The 20,696-nt window shown below is 38.9% G+C and overlaps 1 protein-coding gene across 16 annotated transcripts in view; it reads left to right on the plus strand.

Moving 5' to 3' along the window:
• Positions 1-20,696, plus strand: part of DTNA (dystrobrevin alpha) — a 230,065-nt gene that overhangs the window by 46,005 nt on the left and 163,364 nt on the right. For all 16 annotated transcript variants that reach the window (XM_080919893.1, XM_080919895.1, XM_080919885.1 and 13 more), the window contains exon 2: positions 6,456-6,581. In XM_080919893.1, the coding sequence (XP_080776019.1) occupies positions 6,541-6,581 (41 nt within the window). In that variant the 5' untranslated portion in view covers positions 6,456-6,540. The remainder of the gene's footprint in view (positions 1-6,455; positions 6,582-20,696) is intronic.

A 20,696-nucleotide genomic window follows, 5' to 3' on the forward strand; every position in this document is an offset into this window, starting at 1 on the left:
CATAGAACACCCACTCAGCTACCCATGTATGTCCTTTCCTGCAAATGCAATGCTTTTCCAAGGGAAGTATCCAAGAGTCATTCGTGGTTGCTTGACACTGAAACTATCTTAATAGTAAGATAATCTAATTTTCCTTTTGTACTATGCAAACATGGTCTCAATGACATGAAAGTATTAGTGAGTAAAAATCTTGGAACTATATTACAAATTAAGGTGTCACAGTCTCTATAGGTGGTCGCTGGATTCTTGACTACAGTGACTATAAAGAGGGAAAAGGCAAGCAAAAGCAAAAATGATATCTTGCTAAAGCTTGAAACTAATGCATAGCTTTTCATCATTGGGAGGAAATGCAAAGTGGGCATGAAATACTTTAAAATATGTTGAGATATCATCTTTGTATTCAAGTATAATTGTTGTGTCATGAGTTATGCCAGGCACTTCATATATAGAAAACATGTTTACTTGAAAGACCAACTGGCTAACTAACTATGATTAATTCAAATATGAAAATCTGACAAATACTTTATTGAAAATAATTGAAGTAAGTTCAATACTTCAGGGAAAAATGAATTCTGCTAATGATGAAATTCAAACCTTCCGTGGATTGTAGAAGTTTGGGAGAAGCTCGCATCTGCTCTTATAAGCTTGACAGCTTCTCAATTCTGGAAATACTTTACTAATGAAAGGGATGATGATATTAACAAAACTAATTTTTATTGTTGAAAATAAACTGAATCAGCATTTGGAATATTTGTAGTGCTGAGAGAACCAATGTTTTCTAAGAGGAAAATGCATGATCTTATACAATTATACACAGGCTAAAAATCTATACAAACTATGTCACCCACCAGACTTTGTGTAATGAATAAGTCACTCAGTTTTTTCACTGCCCTGAGATTGCATACTAAGACTAACTCAAGAAACAATCTGTTATTGAGTTTCTATATGTATTATATCAAAGTCAATGAATGATCCTCAACTCAGAGTCACACAGACAGTCATGAATAATAGAAAGTGATTTGTATTGAAGAAGGAGGGTCTGGCGGGGGTCAGACGGACATGGAAGTCATAGCCAGAATGTTATATGAAGATATATGAAACTGTGGGAAATAAACAAAGTTTATTCTTAAAGCAAACACACTTCTGCCTTAGTTTAAAAATATGTGAAATTTTTGTTCTGAGTTACTTTCCTCATGGCTCTAATCAAATACTCAACAAGAAGCAATTTAAAGGGGGAATGGCTTATTCTAGCTCACAACTAGTATTCTACCATAGCATGGAAAGATGGTAACAAGGGTGAGAAGCCCATCATTGCCTTGCTTCTTCAATATAAGAAATGTCCTGAGCTTCCATCAGTCTCCATGTTTAAGAGAGTCCAACTACCTCTCACTACATTTTTCTGAAACAGTTTTTCTTATTATTACGCTATATGAAAGATAATTATGACTATTTTATAAATGAATTTCTATGTAAATATTTTTGATTTATACATTTTAATTTAGAATAATACATTGATAGCTATAGCAATCATTTTCTGAAGTTCCTTAGGTCTTCAGAACAAAATGTTTGAGACTCCTTGGTTACCTTTCTTAATTCCAGAGTGACAAAGCAGTAAAAGAGAAATTTCTCTCTTTCTCCTTTAAAGGGAATTATTTCCTCTGATTTACAGGAAATTATAGCTCAAACCCTTACTTTCTCATCAAGTGAGAGACACGGTACATATAAGGCCGTCAGTCCAGCCAGACATAGACCCCTGAAGGGCATGGGCTAAGCATAACCCAAGAATCAATGATTTTCATTCTGTGACTTTCACCAAAAGGTACTTCCTTGTGTAAAAAATTACGCACCCATATTCTGCACATACATACATTTCTCCTCATGATTTTAGAGACGAGTTGCAAGGAGCAACATGGGAATCTGGTTTTCGAGTCACAAAAAAGTTGCATAAATAACTGTTCCATTTTCACCCACATTATCTTATGAGGATGGGCTTTGTAGCAGAGTCTATGCAGATCATAATGAGCAATGTTCATAGCTAAATGGACTCCCATGTGCTGAGCACAAGCTTAATTTAGAGTATTTGCAGGATGTCAGGATGCAAGCATTTATTTTTCTCTCCTATCCTTCTTAAATGACTCTACTATAACTGATAAAATATTTTATAAAATAATTTTTATTTTAAATTTTGCTTTATATTTTTTAACCAATGTTGTCTTTTTCTCTCTCTCCCTCCTTTCCTCCTTTTCCCCCCTTCTTTCTTCCTTGGTTTCTAATTATTTTTACAGTTACACAATAGTAAAATCAAAGCATAGTTTATACTAGGTCAAATTGTAACACTAATCTCTTAGAAGTATGTTTTGGACTTCTCTGTCAAATGAACAGAAATAAACTCTGAGAGAAATTTAAAGGTCAGCTTTTACCAGGAGATTTCAGTAGAATCTGTGTTGTGCCTGTATGTGGCTAATTAAAAAATATCTTCTTAAAAAATAATTAGACTAATCTTTGACACACTGGTACTTAATGTTCACAATCCAACTTAATTTTCTTTGGATCAATTTGAGTAGTACTGAGCAGCAAGAGACAAAAGGCTGAGCTTGGATAATTTTTCCCTACTCAAGATAAAGTGTATTAATCTTTTCTCTTTGCCTGGAATTAATTTCAGCATGAGGGTGTTTCAAGGCCTAATAAGTTTCTCACTGTGGGAAGCTTTTGCTGGCATACAGCTCTAGTTTCACATTGTACTTTGTAAAAGATTTTAATCTTAAGAAATTTTAAGAGACATAAATCTGATATTTAGTAAGCAGATGACTTTTATTAGTTTTATACTCATGTTTTTCTTAAAAACACATGAGATGCTAGAGAGATGACTCAGCAGTTTCGATAACTTGCTCTGCAATCATGAGGACCAGAGTTCAAATCTCAACACCTGCATAACAAGCTGGGCTTCCCTGCAAATTAAAGAGGACCATTGGGGTTTACTGGCTTCCAGCCTAAAGAGTGAGTCCCAGAAGGACAAGAAGAGGATCATGAAAGCATCTATTTTCTATCCTCTGTTCTATCAAATAGGTACATGGACCCCTTCCATATAGCACTTACACATAACTCAGACACATTTGAATAAACAGATGGATAAACATCTGTTTTTAAAGAATACAAAATGTTTTTCACAATGTTTTGTGGGGAAAGACCCCTTTTTGATGTTTTGATTTTTTTTTTTTTTTTGGCATACATAAAATTTGAAATCTAGATAGAAGTTACTATTATATAATAAGCACTACTCTCAAGGTAAAATGAGGGCCTTCTGCTCGCTTTCAGGTGAATTTAAAGTTGATGATGACCTTAGCTATATAACAACTCACTGATTTGCTTGTTCATGTAACAACTGCTTCTACAAGCCTTGTGTGAGTGAGCCACCATTCTGTGCACCCGAGATATTAAGGTAAACAAATTCCTTACCTGTGCTGTGAAGAGACAATGGATAAATAGCACATCAGACAGAGGCTATGATATAGAAGAAAACATTCAGAAGTAAAGAGGGTATGAATTTAGGTTGAAGACTCAATAGGACAGGGGCATGGATAATGTGGTTCCATCTCATGTTTGCCCAATGTCCTCTTGAGGAAGAAGGGAACCATTTGTTCCAGGTATTTGTAAGGTGTGTTTCTTGCCAAATTCACCACTGGTTTGATTAATTTTTTTCCCTTTCTTTTACATGGTCCATTCAAATGGCACATGCTAGAATTTGAGGTAATTCCTTCAGTAAACAAAACTGCCTCCTTCAGCAATTTTTCAGCACTAGAGAGGCCTGATAGGCCATCAAAAGTTAACAAAATGTTTCTCTTGTGGTAGGATGAGGTGAGATACTGACTTCTAAGTCCAACCTGGACCCAGGCTACAAGCTTCCCAGGGAGCTAAGTAAAAAAGATCATACTCATTTTAGTGTGTGTGTGTGTGTGTGTGTGTGTGTGTGTGTGTGTGTGTGTGTGTGTGTCTGAGTGAATATGTGCACACCACATGTGTACAGGTGTCATGGAAGTCAAAAGAAGGTATAGGATCCAATGGAGCTTGAGTTACAGGAGTTGTAAACTGTTAGATGTGGATGCTGGAACCTAAATTCAAGGGCTTTATATGACCAGTAAATGCTCTCAACTTCGGAACCATCTCTCCAGCACAAGAAATGATATTTTTATTTGATGCCCTAACACTAAATTTTAACTTCTACTCACACTAGAAATTCTGAGTTTCTGAGTTAGGCAACCTAGAATTTAGGTTAGCTGACCTACCATTTAAATACAAATATAAAGAGAGAAAGTTATCATTTTCTGTTTCCACCTACTGCTCATGTGGGAATGTTACTTTTCAATGGCCTGTAGGCTGTAGTGTGCCAAAGAATAGGATTGATGACTGTAATTCACAGTGACTTGAGAGGCAGCGCTCTCCGGTTCAGGAGTGAAGAGAATTGTCTGCATTTGGTTCTGCACATACTGAACGTGCCACAGGGACCAGAAGTCAGTAATACAAGGGATGGATGTACCTGCTCATTAGACACTGGTACTCAATCACTGTCCCTGTCCCTGAGACACAGGTTGAAGCAGGACTTCTTGGTGGAAGAGGTATGGGTGCCTCCAAAGCCATCTTAGAACCAGCATATCATCCAAAGTGAATTTTTTATTAATGCTATAAATCTCACCAAGGTAAGATACCTGTGAGATTCAACACAGTGACTCAGTGAATGCCACCTGGTCTTCTTCTGAGTCTGCTGCAATTAGAGGTGACCAGGGACCACAACAAAGACAAGCATGCAAAGTACTCAGCCAAAGAGTAATAGGGAGAAACAGGACCCCAAGAAGTCATATTGACTCTTCATCATCGGTTAGAGCTATGTATAAACTCATCCATCTGTGTGGAATATGTGATCCTGTATGTATGCATGCACATACATATGTGTGTATACATTATACAGAAAATACAAGACTGTGTTCTAAGTGTATATTTATTTTCTAATCCCATGGTTTGCAGCAGTTTTGACCTTTTTAATAAGGTCTGGGATAATATTTTACCATGCTAATTTCCAAATACACGAAAATGATTAGTGTATCAGAATATCCATTTTTCAAAACATAATTATGGCATGTACTTTAAGAAAATGAAAAAATAGCAAAGTAGTTCAACTGCAATGACATATTTAATTCCAATAATGCTAGAGTGTGGGTACCCAGAGTTTACTACAGGGTAGGGATGGTGCACTCTGACAGACACAAGGGTTAATTGCCCTATGAGGACTTTATTTTCTACTAATAAATCTTAAGAACCAACAAGCAGGCCTGAGAATTCAAATTGCAGGGGAAAAAGTTATGGTTAGACAGTTTTCTATGTAGATCCACAATCAAAAAGCATCTGAAGTCAGGCCAGAAAGTTCAGATCACTGTGGTGGGCATTATAAATAACCAGGTAAAAGAAAGTAGAAGAGTAAAGTAAAGGATTGATTGGCATTCGGTCGGAGGGTTCCCAGCATCCTCTAGGGTCCTTCCTTCCCCCTCCCTTTCCATCCCTGCTCTCTTCGACACCGTCTGCGGCTCTCTTCGCTAGCTTGCTTTATCTCTAAACATAGATTTCAGAGCTTCAGGTTTCTGCTGTTCCAGTCATTGGGAACCTAGAATAATATTGGCATCCATGGTCAGGAAGAAGAAACTGATGGTGGGTTTGAAGTGGAGAAAGATGTTGGAAAGCAGAGTCTGATGGAGATGCACGTAGTGTAGCTGGGTCTCTCCCAGGGCAAGGCCCAGGTGGCCTTAGACACTGGATGCTCCTTTCTCTTAGCTCTATCTGTCAAATCTCTTAGCAAGGAAAATCTTTGAAAAACACTCACATTTCAAAAACTCAGCGTTTATATGTGATTATTCTACATTACGATAACCATACAGATTATTAAATAACTTTAGGCTCCTTTTGCTACCGCCGGCTTCTGCGGTATATCTATTTAAAACTGCCGGAGTTTACACTCTCAAGAGAACATGTTATTCTGAGACATCTGACCTCGCCGTAATTTCCTTGGCTTTAGTTGAAATTATGATGGTGCAATATTCTACAAAATTGCCTATTCAGAAAACAGAAGAATTCATGTTCCTTCATTTCTCAGTCTTAATCAACTGAAAATAAAAGGCTATATTAAGAACTCGTGGCCGTTGCTAACCAGCTGCTTCATCCTGGATGGTGACTTCATGCCTCCAGGGCTGGCCATCTTCCTCTGTCAAAGATCTTCTAGAATAAAAGTCCATTTGTCTTGGGGCAAATGAGAGCTGAGCTTCTGAATAGTGTATTCCAACTTGTTAATAGTCTAGGAGGGCTTTTTAGGGGCTGTATGTCCTAGTACTTCCACCCAGACCTGTTTCCGTAACAAGCACATTAGTGTAAATGGATCAATACAGGTGTGTTTTTTTTTTTTTCCCTTACAGACAAATAGGATTTACAAGCCCCTGGAAGCACTTGAGAAGTCTTCAAATGCCACCATCATCTGCTATTGCAAGGAAAACAAAATAGATGGTTCTGAAAAGTCCATGCTGTTTCTTCATTGAATTTAGGTGAGTGTGTAAGACAAAAATATTAATCTGATCTTCCAAAATGTGCTTTACCTCTTTGCATAAATCTGGGGTTAAAGAGTATTGATAGATTTTGTTCAGTGTTGTACGTTCAGGGAGTTCCCAGCTGAGAGCTTCACTTCTTCATTTTTGCTTTCTTCCTACTAGCAGAAACTATCCGGCTAAATTTATGTGGGCAATGGCTTATATGGGGTGGAGGACATGATACTTCATTCTATTCTAAAAACCTATCTAAAAATTTTAAATATAGAAAATATATTTAATATCAGAGTATTAAGTCAGGATAAGGTAGCAGATAACCTAGTCACAATGACACAGAAAAAGGAAGGTGGATGGTGGCTTAAGGGCGACTCAATGTGTGAGAAAAGTCATTTCAGACACTTCCTATTGGGGGATTTTATAATGTCTAAATTAGAAGTATGGAGCAGTTAAGGTCAGGTCCACTACATCTTACAGTGTCTATTCACAACTACAAATAAAACCAACACAAACATCCCTGTGCAGCTTTTGTGTGATCGTGGCATTTTGTTTCATTTGGGTAAATACCATGGACCATGATGAATGGACTGCAGAAGCATGTGTCTAGCATAGTAAGAGACAATGGCCATTTTGCACCTCTACCAGCAATCAGCAGATACCACGCTGCTTCCTTCTCTGGAGAGCGTGTGATGTCGTCATAGTGTTGAATCTTGGTCCTTCCAATGGGTTTGTAGCTTTGGTTTTAATTGGCAGCTCTCCAACAGCCGATGACACGGAGCATCCTTGCAGGTGCTCACGTACTGCCTGTATGACGCCTTCCATGAGAGTGCCACTTTTGAATTGGGTTGTTTGTATTTTTATTATTCTGTCTTATAAGTTCCTTGTATATTTTATATCTCTTATAGATCTTTTCTAAGCTGTGTTTAATCTTATCTTGAAGAATGAGATGTAGGGACAACAAAGAAACAACCTACTGTATCTAAACCATATTTCTAGCTATACAGTATTGCACGAATTTGTTGCTATTGAAAGGGAATGTTGCCACCTTTCCCATTTTCCATTTCAAACTAATGGAAAGATTGTTTGACATTCTTAAGAATACCCTAAATAAGATTTTATTTAGTTAATGTTAGGTTATCATAAGCACCATCATAATTGGCATAGGAACATTGTTTGGGGCATAGCCTCATCTAGAATTACAGTTTCAGGATTGGTTTTCATAGAATTTTTTTAACCTTAAATTTTTTTTATGATCTGAACATTTCACATTTTCTGTAATGAATACTGAATACGCTGAAAAGCAAAGTAGCCATGAGACCAGCATCTGTGTTATTTAAAAGGCAAACCTTTTGCCCTGTCTGCACCAGCCCAGCCCCTCTCACAGGCTCTTCTGGTATTAAAGCATCTGCACACTTGATCATTTCAGAGCCTAACTTCGTTTGTTAAATGGAAGAGCCCTGCTGTTCTCATTTCCTTCTCATTTATTTATGTAGACATTTTCTTTTCTGTCTTATCTCGGAGGCTATCACAACTGCCTATCTCTCCATTCTAATGTACTGTGGTTATCCTGGAAAGGACACACTGTTCCTTCTACCAATATTTCTCATCTATTCAACCAATGTTAATGTTGACTCTGAACTCTCTAATTTAGAATCCTTTCAGACAATGTCATCATGGACAGAACAGAAGTGCTTGGACCCTCTTGTACTCCTGGAGCTGAAAGGCACAGGGCTGAGTAGTTTTTGTAGTTTAAAAGGCAGTACATTACTGATATTCCCAAAACAAATCTTTTCTTTAGCTTGGTACCATACTAAAGACTGTATAAATTACCAGCATTTATTTACAGGTTATAGAAATGAGATTTTATATAGTTATTTTTTTAAGTCAACTGAGAAAGAAAACATATTTACTAATAAAATATTCTATATAATACATAAGTTTAAAAAATTGAAGAAAAAAAGAATTGTCCAGAAGAACAAAACTTGGGCAATGGTGAAGAAACTTGGCTTTGAAATTATTGGTACTCATAGATGAGAGGAGGCTACAAAGATGTCCTTGCTGACTTCATCAAATTCCCTAGAGTGGGAAATATCCATCAACAAAGATGAGCCAACCATATGGTATTGATGTAATTGAATAAGAGGAGTAGGAAGATGAAGATGCTAGTTTTTAGACTGGAGAATAAATTGTGATGTAAACTTGAAACCACTGTTTCCAAAGCAGACCAGGGAAATGTTCTAACAGTGACACAGTTTGTAGTGCAATGATGCTAAATAAAAAAGTATGACCTGTGGGTGGGTAGGTGACATTTACTGAAGAAATCATCCTTTATCTATATCTGTAATCCTATAAACTTCCACAGTAGGTAACATGATAGATAGTTTCTGGATAAGGACCTGATAATTGGTGAAGATGACCGAGTAGTACTGGACAAAGCATATTATATATTCAACTTTATCCTTAATAACTTTATATTATAGGCACTTTTGCCTCCTTTGCTCAATTTGAGAATACTGGGTCCCAGAAAGACTTACTAGCCAGGTTTCAGTAAATTGGATCTAAACTTTCAAACCCAGATATTCTGGCTTCTAAATTTACAGACTTCATATGTTTCATTTCCTCTTCTGTGATATAAATTGCATATACTTTTAAACCACAGAAGCAGTGTATTTATGATTTTTATTTTATTTTATTTTATTTCTTTTTAACTTTATTTTAAAAAACAAAGATAAGTGTACAGATTTTTAAGTATTTTGCATAAAAGTATACGAATATATTTTTATAAGGTTGTAATTAAGTATTTGTGGGTACATATGCATACACATATGTATATATGTAACAATAATATAGGAAAAGAGGTTATTAATTTGAGGGGATAGGAGAGAAACTGGGAGGGGCTGTAGAAAGGAAAGGGGGATGTGATATAGTTCTATTTTAATTAAAATATTCTTTTTTTTTTCTTGAACTTCACACAGTCTGTGAGTTGTTTCTGGGGTGTTCAGAGCTTTCTGAGGTTAGTATCCCATTATCAGTGACTGCATATTATGTCTGTTCTTTTGTGACTGGGTTATCTCACTCAGGATGATATTCTCTAGATGCATCCATTTATTTAAGAATTTCATTAAGCCATTGTTTCTGATAGCTGAGTAGTACTCCATTGTGTAAATGTACCAGAATTTTTGTAGCCATTCATCTACTGAAGGACATCTGGGTTCTTTCCAGCTTCTGGCTATTATAAATAGAGCTGCAATGAACATTGTGGTGCATGTATCTTTGTTGTATGTTGGAGTGTCTCTGGAGTAAATGACCAGAAGTGGAATAACTGGGTCTTCAGGTAGTACTATGTCCAATTTTCTGAGGAACCACCAGACTGATTTCCAGAGTGGTTGTATCAGTTTACAAACCCACCAGCAGTGGAGAAGTGTTCCTCTTTCTCCACATCCTCGCCAACATCTATTGTCATCTCAGTTTTGGATCTTGGCCAATCTGACTGGTGTGAGGTGGAATCTCAGGGTTGCTTTGATTTGCAATTCCCTGATGGCTAAGGATGTTGAGCACTTCCTTAGACATTTCTCAGTCATTCGATATTCCACAATTGAGAACTTTTTGTTTAAGTCTGTACCCCATTTTTAATAGGGTTGTTTGATTCTCTGGTATCTTGCATTTGAGTTCTTTGTATACCTTGGATATTAGGCCTCCATTTGATGTGGAGTTGGTAAATATCTTTTCCCACTCTCTTGGCTGGCGTTTTGTTTTCATGATAGTGTCTTTAGCCTTACAGAAACTTTTCAATCTCATTAAGTCCCATTTGTCAATCTTTGACCTTAGAGCTTGAGCTATTGGTGTTCTGTTTAGGAAATTTTCTCCTGTGCCTATGAGTTCTAAGGTTTTCCCTACTTTCTCATCTAATAGTTTCAGTGTACCTTGTTTAATGTGGAGATCTTTGATCCACTTGCACTTGAGCTTTGTACAAGGAAATAAGAAAGGGTCTATTTTCATTCCTCTGCATGCTGAGTGCCAGTTGGACCAGCACAATTTGTTGAATAGGCTGTCCTTTTTCCATTGAATGTTTACAGCTCCTTTGTCAAAAATCAGGTGACCATATAGGTGAAGGCTCATTTCTGGATCTTCTATTCTATTCCATTGATTCACATGCCTATTTCTGTACCAGTACCATGCAGTTTTCAGCACAATTGCCTTGTAATATAGCTTGAGGTTAGGGATAGTGATTCCCACAGATGTTTTCTTGTTGTTGAGGATGTATTTCAGGATTATAGGTCTTTTGTTCTTCCAGATGAAATTGTAAATTGCTCTTTCCAACTCAGTGAAGAACTGGTTTGGAATTTTGATGGGGATTGCATTGAATCTGTAGATTGCCTTGGTAAGATGGCCATTTTAAAAATGTTGATCCTTCCAATCCATGAGCATGGGAGATCTTTCCATTTTCTGAGGTCTTCCTCGATTTCCTTCTATAGAGTTTTGAAGTACTTGTCATACAGGTCCTTCACTTGCTTAGTTAGAGTCAAACCAACGTATTTTTAAATGATATAATTTTACACTGATATCAAAAAATCACTCCTGCATCTTAAGTTTTCATGATTAAGCACAAATTCACTTTTTGATGTCTTTTCTTTTGAAACTACCAAAACCAGTTTTCTAATGTACATTCAGGTCTCATCATTTCCATTTTTCTGTGCTTCACTTTAAAGTCAATATTTCAAAAACATTACTGCTACTTTCTTTCCATTTTAACATGTGAAATTTTGGCCAAGTGATTAAATTTCTGTGCCTGAACAGGCACATTTATTTCATTTTAGGAACTAGGAAATTGTATCAATGAAACAACAGAACATCACTCCTGTTCTAACAAAGATTAGATACTATACTTCAGTCACCCTTGCACCTTATAGACACTCTCAGCTGTTCCATCGACCACAATCTATGTCCTATGACCTTTATAATTCTATTATGTGAGCACAGTAGATTTTGGTGGGAGTCCTAACTTTGTTCTCTAATGGTAGACCATTGCTTGGACAAGATCATCTTCTTTCCTTGACTGTGGTTTCACACTTTTGCTTTCACATACACGGCTTTTCCTGCGGAGACTCTACTTCCATCCACACTTCCTTCAAAATGTCCATCTCTCCATCTAAATGCTTTCTTCAGAAACATCACAATTCTTTGGAACTGTGACTGCTACTCTTTTTCAGACTATTGATGAACTATCTTGGGCCACCAGTTGGCAATCTTACTTATGATTTACAAGCCTTTAGGGCCATCATTAGCAGATCTGAGCCTCATGGAGACCTCAGAAAGAAAGGCAACCTTCAATTTATTCACAGAATCATATTCTAATTTTTCATATTATCTCTCTTCTCAGTATTTAATAAAAGATAAATGCTCCAGATTTTTTTTAGTTCCTGTGACTTTCCTGTGTTAAGCTCAATATGAATCTTGATTTCTTGGTTATTGAGATCTGGAACTCCCCTATTTGGCATGAGCTTGTATGTTCCCAAAGTAGCCACTTAAAAAGTTTTATAAAGCTCTTGTAGGGAAGAGGAAGGCTACAATCTATGAAGGAGACCTCCCAGACTGTGCCCATCTGCCAAGGCCAAAGCAGATTCTCCATGCACCCCATGACTTTTAATTTTCACAATAATCTTTCCAATTAGCTGCAGTTGTTTTAGCTTTTCCAGAGGGTCTTATAAGAAGAATAAGCATGATTGGTTACTCTTGTGGAGATCTCAGGTCCAATTAAGCACCAGCATGGCAACTTACAATCTGTAATTCCAGTTATAGCCCTCTTCTGACCTCACTAGGCACCAGTAACCCACATGCTGCACAGAAATGTATGTAGGCAAGCCACTCATACACACAAAATCAAAATAAACGAGTCTTAGTTGAACACATAAATGTGCTCTGAATTTCAGATTGTCTCAAGTGAATCAAGCATGTGTGTAGTACAATTCTCAGTTCTAGAGATTTCTGACAATTTTCTGACAACAAGCCACAGATTTGGCTGTTTGCTTTTAGATGACTCAGATTGATAGTTGCAGAATCTTTCTTAGTTCATCTGCATAAATGAGTAGGATGGCTCTGTTTTTTTTTTTCCTATAAAAATGTTTTCTGATTATCTCATGTCTTCTTAGTATGTAAGGAACCTCAGAGTCACATGGCTTTTGTTCTGAATTTGAAATTCTTCAAAGGGTTGTAACATCCATAAAGGGTCCATTTGGAAGAGAAGAACATCAGCACAGTCAACACAAGGTCACATTCTTCTCATCCAGACAGAGGGAATAGGCTTCTCACGAGCTTAGCAAACAGGACTATGTTTTATAATGCAACACATTTAGCTGCATTTAGTTCATAGACTTTATGCTGATGGTGCCTCCACATGTAAGAAATGTGTGACACACTCAAGTCCCTGGTAGATTCCCAGCATCCTTGTACTCTCCTTTCCCATGAAAGCATCCTCAGCAAAGGTTTTCTGGCATTACATATAATGTTTAAAACACTCTAATACAAAAGCTTTTCCATCCACTCCCACCTTCCACTGTCTTGTCTTGTGGTACATGAATGCGGTACCTAAAAATGAGAGCATAAGTCTTCCTGTAACTCAGTTATGAAAATGAACTCTTCCTTTTTGTAGGAATGAGTTCTACATCCTCTAGTTCAAAAGTTGGTGTGAATGACTCTAATCTGTAAGCGCAGAGGGCTCCTGGGGGATATGAAGGCCCAGAGACTTGATGTTCTTAATGTCTAGGTAGCTCATAATTGCCTCCTCAAGAAAATATGCAGAGTCTTTTCATATCTATACCCATAGGCCAGGCTTAATATATACTATGCAAAAATCTATGGTTGCCAGGTAACCAGTGCAGGTATATCAGGGTCTGCAGAGCATCCATGGATAACTCAAACACTGACATTTTTTTATATCCAGGTGACTCTAGCCTTATGCCTACACTTAGCCATGCCATGTGAGGTTGTGTGCCAGAGACCCCACACAGAGATCTCTTGTCAGGGAGAGGAAACTGGTGAGACTTGGGAGGGGGTGGGGGTGCAGCCAAGCGGCAGTGTTACAGCTCTTGTGACAAAAGTTATCAGATGATGGGAGTAATTTCTGCTCACCTTTCATCTTAGACAGGCCTCATATATACAGTTTTGGGATGGTTCAGATTCTGACAACAGGTACTTCCTAGTGGCTTGGCCTAAGCGCTTGGGAATACCTCATCTACTTATTTGAGGTGTGGTCATGCTTGTCTTGAGCCTATGAGACATGTGGTCACATCCTCACCTGTGGGGGAGAGACTTGGGGTGTGACCATTCTGGCTTGAGTCTACATCACACCCTCACCTATGGAGGAGGAATTTGGGGTATGACCTACTGAAACCTCTCTACAGGGGGCTGTGGGGGATTGTAGCTGTGTGAGGGAGGCCTGATCTCCAGGAGACTAGTAAGCTCCTGCTGTCCCTTAGGGTCCCTGGGATGTCTACTTATTTTGACTGAGAATTAGGGTACCATTCACCGCCAATTGCCCCACAATGCCAGGTGTTTGTAACTGCAGGAGAAGCAGTAGCTTCCTCGAGAGTAGCTCATCAAATCATAAAAATGGGACCACTTTCCATAATGCAATTCTCTGATCTGGTAGAGTTTTTTAAAGAATAGCCACAGTAGTAAAGTGACTGTATTCTACCCTTTATAAATGCTTTGTGTTAAAAAGCTGCTGCTTTCAAAGGCAATGTGGAACCAATGAAAACCTGAAGGAGAAAGGTAGGGAGCAGATGTATACATCTAAGAATGATTTGGGGTTAAAGAGAAAACAGTGGCCATTATTCTTCATCTGGGTTACTGAGTCCATAAAGTGACAGCTGTCAAAGCCCCAGGAGGAAATATCACTTCTTCTTTAGGTGTTTTACATTGTAAAGGTTGAGAGACTTATAATTTTATGGAAACAGTAACAAATCTACTATTGAGCTGAAACTAAATGGCCATTCGCTTTTTAGAGGGAAAAATAACATATGAAGGACTCTCAGCACAGGGACATAATTCAACTCTCAGTCCTCCTGTGACCTCAAAAGGTTTCCCTTCCCCAGCAGAAGCATGGGGAGATTGGAAGAGAAGCCAGACTTCACTCCTTGGAGAAGACATTTTATATATATATTCCTTGCATAAACTCTCCTTGATGTGGACAAGCTTTCCTGACCCCAGATAGATTGCAAACAACAAAACAAAAACAGGCTTCCTCTCCAGTCTACTACAGTGAAGCAGTTAAGTTTACCAGGATTATTTCCGGGAAAACGGGGGTTACTTAAAGGATCATGTTTGTTGGAAAGGTAAGTGCATCACCCAAAACCTACCCAAGCATCTCTGGCCCGCCCTGCACAACTTCCAGATGTCTCAACCAGTTAAAAAGACCCCTCCTGGCAGTAATTATTACTGCATGTATATCGCCTTAGAGAGGTGTTTTGCAAGTCTTAGAGGTTTTAAAACCTTCCCCAGGCCTAGGGGATTTGTTTACTTTATGAGTCTAATGAATCTTCCTCCTGGCTGCAGGAAAGAATGATTTTATTTTGATTAAATAACTATACAACATTGCCTATTCATTACAAAATTATTGAGTGAACCCTGACACACACACACACACTGCTCCAAGCAGGACATAGACTGCATCAAACTCCACCTCAGGAGCATTAGCCAATATCTGTTGATGTTTTATTGTCAAACATAGAGACAGGAAGTCTACAAGCATTCAGAGAACACAGGCTGAACTGACTGGAGATATCCTACTGTGCTTTCAAGTGTCCAGACTATAGACATTGCCAGAGTTGAACATTTCTGCTGAAAAATATTGAGAGCTACAGTTACTGCGTCCAGGGGAAAGGCACTGGGCACTGTCTACAGTTTATTCATCTAGTCCTCAGCTTTAGTTCGTTTAGTATGTTATCCTACATTGACTTGGGAATGCTGAGTTGGGTGTTCAGAGGTTAAATGACTTACTTGAGGCAATGCAACCAACAACCACAGGATTGAGTCTGAGCAAGGACAACTCAAACTCAGCTTCTATCAGGTCGCCATGTCCCTCCCTGTGTCTCTATTTCCTAAAAGTCTTTGTCCTCAAGGTGTTCCTATTAAAACACATGCAAGTCATCTCCACATGCTGACAAGATGGCTAATTATGGCCCATTATTCCATTCCTGGAGTGAACATTATGAGCCTGGACTAGAGAGAAGACCATAAGGTTAGGAGCAAAAACAAAGAGTTCTTTAAAAGAGAAAACCGTGTAAAACCCATTTTATAAGGTGCCTTTGATGAGTTAAATGAGATTTTAGGACAAGCATTAAGGATCTAAAGAAAAACGAACCAGTCAGGTGTGGAGGTTTATATCTGTAACCCCTGGGAGCTACAGGCAAAGGTCTACATGAGATCCAGTGTCTAACACATAAGACAAAACAAAGGTCAAACCTTGCACCGGATGTTTGATATATGCATTGAGATCCTGTGGTAACAGGCATTGCAAGGGATGACAAGTACTTCTTCCCATTAGAGGAATTTACCCTACTGCATGTTATCTACCACAGGAGCAAAGAACTTAGAAAGTGTCCATCATCACAGAAAGGCATACAACTCACGTTAGACAGCACCTACCAAAACATGATGACCACCTCACCCCACCCCCATCGACAGCAAATGAGGATGACAAAAGCCACATTTTCAGAGCATGACTTGTTGAATTATACTTCCCTTGACCTTCTACTGCACTTGATCTAGCGTCTGCCTTTCAGCACTTCCACGATGACTAGCCAGGCTCTGTCTCTTTGCAGGCTTCAAATGGACTCAACCTGAGCCTCAGTGTTTCATGGTTATTTGCCACTCTCCCAACTTGTCAACATCTTCATTGCTTCCTGTGACGTGCTTTTGACTGAAGAAATCTTTCCCATGAGCCTTTCAGTTTTCTTAGGTTTCTGAAACAAGCATTTTGTGAGTTGAATCAAAGACATTTATTTTCCCATTGTCAGAGGTCTGAAATCATGGGGTTATCTGGATGTGCCTCCCTCTGAAAGCTTAAGGCAAGAGTCCTTATGATTCTTTGATGGTGCTGACACTTCTAGGCCTTCTTTGGGCCTGGGTTGTTCAACCATATGCCTACATATTCACACGGCGTTTTGTCCATTGCATGTTTTTGCCTCTGCACCCTCAGTGTGGCCTCCTTATTCCTCAAAAGTTATTCTTAATGAGTTCCGAGTCTTTCAGTAGACAAGAAATATTATAGAGATGTATTTTATTTTATTTGTGTGTGTATGTATGCATGCACATGCATGTGTACACATGGGTGCCCATGAACCAGAAGACGGTGTCAGATGCCCTGAAGCTGGAGTCACGGGCAGTTTTAAGCTCTCTGACATAGATTCTGGGAAGCAAACACAGCTGCCCTGAAGGAGAGGCAAACTGCTGACCTTCCTCTCTGGACTTGGATATGACTTTTTTAACAGAGACATTTCTTGTAGATTATTCAAGGATCTCCAAGAAACAGAATTAATATACATAGATGCACAGATGTAAAAACACACACATTAAGAAAGATGTGTTCGTAAGAATGGTGCACACAGTTGTCGAGAGTTGTCTTCCAATTTGTAACCTAAGTGTCTGAAAAATCAGGGGGAGTTGGTGGTTTGAGTTCCAACCATGCTCACAGGAAGTGGAGACTGATGCCCCAGCTTAAAGGCAGAGAGGACAATATTCCCTTGCTTGGCCTTTGATTCTGTTCAGGGTCTCAAGGGATTAGATGAAGAAAGTCAACACTGGTAAAAGAAGCCAAGTGTTTATTTCATTTGTAAATAGCCCCAACGGATACTCAGAATAATATCTGATCAAATATGTGTGTACCAGGCATCCCAGTTAAGTAGACACATAATTGAAATGTCAGACATTCATCTCACTATTCCTCCCCAGTACTTTCTCTTCACATTCCAGGGACATGACACCAGCAAGGGGCTACCAGTGATTGACACAGATTCTTCCCTGAGACCTGTAGTGGAAGACAGAGAAGAAAAATCTTTGTGTTCTGTCAGCAAAAAAAAATCAAGAGAATGCATATGCGTTATGTGTCCATGTGTTCACTTGTATACTCTTCTTGAGAAAGTGTCTCATTCCATAGCCCAGATAGACATCAATGTATAGCATTTCTTCTTTTGCCAGGATTATAGGCATGTGTACCATTTCATTTCATTTAATTTTATTATAACTATATAGATTTGTCTTTTTAATTTTTATTTTGAGCTGTAAGGTAATGAGCTTCATTGTCAATTTTTCATACTTTATTTGTGAATGTGGCTCCCACCTCCCTTCCACTCCCCCTTGAACCCTCCTTGCTGGCCTTCTTCCGCCCCAACTCAGTACCAGCCCATTCTATTTGTATTTTCCTTTTTGGTCTCCATGTTGTCACTTACTTCTCCCTAAATGTAGTTGATTTTCTCCTCCATGTTAGAAGCTGCTTCAACCAGTTTATTAATTAGCCTTCTTGTCAAGGGCATGAGCTGACCCTCCCTTGCTTCATTCATCTGCTTATTTGAGTCCTTTATTTGGTTACACATCCTGTTGAGAAGTGGGTCTCTGAGACACTTTTCCTGAATTTCAGCTGTCACTTATGGTTTCTGTGTTGAGAGGCAGAGAGTCTGTGTAGTTTTAGGTTTCTCTTGTTTTGTTTTATCCATCTTTTCACTTGTGGTTCCCCACACCCAAGCATGCACACAGCTCCCACTGCCCCTTGTGTGATGTGTCTTCCAGGTGTTTTTTTCAATCACTATTTTACTTGTTTTATATGTATTTTATATACATCCTCCTGATGAGCTGTCTTTACTTGGATTTCTGTCCACTACTGCTACTTAGGGCTAAGCCATTGGCAGCAAGAGATACGGTGAGTTGTCAGGAATCCAGGCATTAAATTGCAGCAGAAGATACATAGGACCTTCACGTGTGTCCTTTGAATGGCTCAGGAAGAGAAGCTCTGGAGTCCAGCTGGGAGAGCATAGATTATAGATTTGCTTCCGTGTGTGAATATTTAAGTAAGGAGGTGATGGGGAGTTGTAGAATCAAGGCACATAGATGAGCTTAGGCATGAGATGTGGTAGAGAAGCCATTGTTAGTATAGACTGTTGTAGGTTTAGAAAGTGAAAGACAATTGGAAACGCCTTTTCTGATGAGATACAAGTTAAAACACCACAACTTAAGAAAGGACAAAACTCTAAGTGATAATACAAGATTAATAAAAATAAGCAATTTCATGAAATGTAAGGTGGCTTGCATACCATCAAAATTCCTTCCTCAGTGCTCGATGTGCTTTCTCTTTCCCTCAGTTCGCCTTGTGTTCGTTTCCACAGGTAGAGAGGATGACTGTTAGTCTTAGTAGTTCAGACAAGTCACTGTTCTTCCAGATAGCAAGGATTTCTGTGAACAAGCCCTTTCTCTGTTGCATTGGACTGGGCTGAGACTCCCTAGCTACAAGCCACAAACTCGTCTATGGCTTGAGGATTTCTGTGATTGGTATGTGGAATGGAGCTGAGAAGGTAGGAAAGCCTTGCCTTCTGTATTTCAGTGTGACTTCACTCACACCATGGTTCTGTGTTCTACAGCATGCTTCCCTTCCTCCTGTGCAGTTCCAATGCTACAGTACCCCAGCTACGGCAGGCTGGGGACCAGCATCTGTCTCTCAGTGTCATTTTTCCCTCCACACCTTTTTTCTTTCCTCTTCCGGTGCCTGCTCTGTTCTGGCCCACTCTCCATGCCTACTTTCTCTAGGTTTGTGTTAGTCCATGTCAAAAGGGATCCTGATTTTTTTCCTTTTCTCCCAAGACATTGTATCTTAAAGCCTATTCTTCCATCAGAAGGAACTTTCCTTGTTCAGTATCTGATGCCCCCAACCAGGGCATCAATACGTACTTTTCCTGAGCCTATTTAATAATTCTTTCTTCATTTCAGCTGACAATGTGCCAACCACGATAAGCCCATCTTTATAGTCTTCATTCTCCTCCCACAGGAGTCTAACCAGCAGCCAGTTCAAGTTTATTGTACAGAGTGTGATCAAACGAGTGAGAGAGAGAACTTTGCCCAGAAATAACATTATCAGTTGTTTCTTCTTTAGACTGTGCAAAATTATTATTTAAATTCCAAATCAACCCTCCTCTTTACAATCAATGTTTATATAGGAACAAATAATACCAAATAAATTTCTCATGTTAGCTCTGGTTAAAGGAGTTTTAAATTATGAAAAACAGTCTTTGCTAATTTAATTTTCTGATTGGCCTGAAGTGTTTGGGAATCACTATTAGGATGGAGGGTAGCTCAGTCAGTGGAGGGTTGGCCTTGTACACTTGGGCTCAATCCCTAGATTCCACGTTTTCAGTAACAACTCAGTACGGTAGTATAAGTGGGCTCCTGCCACTGCGGAGATGGTGACAAACAGATCCCAGAAGCTCACTGACAAAACATTTTACCCAGTGTCGTGATTTCTGTGCTGGTGAGAGACGACCCCCCCCCCCCAAATCAACATTGGACAGCACCTGAGGGACTATGTGACTATGTGACGTTGTCCTCTGGCCTCAAGAGATAGCATATGAACACACACAGACATACACACCAGTACACATGGGTATACTTCCAAATATATATGCTCTTACACATACATAGACACATACTGCACATGTATATTTGCACACACACAGGAGATAACATAAAACTTGAAAGCAATGCAGTTAATAGTATTTGGGTTCAATATTTTAGATCTTATCTCTGTAAGTATGGCCCTACAGGTGAACAATCCAAAATACGTCGTGTAATACAGAGGATTTCTCTACCTGTGTGTGCCTTCACCGAAATATTCAATTCTGTGATATGTATGGCAAACATGACTGGCCAGTATCTTCTAAAAGTACTTTTCATGTTCATGTGCTTTGTGCCTTTCCACCAGCATGTTTATGAGTCAGTATCCTAATAGCACATCAGGATGGCCTTCCCCACATCTAACCTGGCCAGAGTAGATTGTGGTGGCTTCAATAAGAAATGCGGAACACCTGTTCAGCATTATTTACCCGCTGGTATTGCTTGTAAGGCTGCAGTGCCTCC

This window comes from Micromys minutus (assembly GCF_963924665.1).
Source record: "Micromys minutus genome assembly, chromosome: 8".
In the NCBI taxonomy this organism is placed as follows: Eukaryota; Metazoa; Chordata; class Mammalia; order Rodentia; family Muridae; genus Micromys; species Micromys minutus.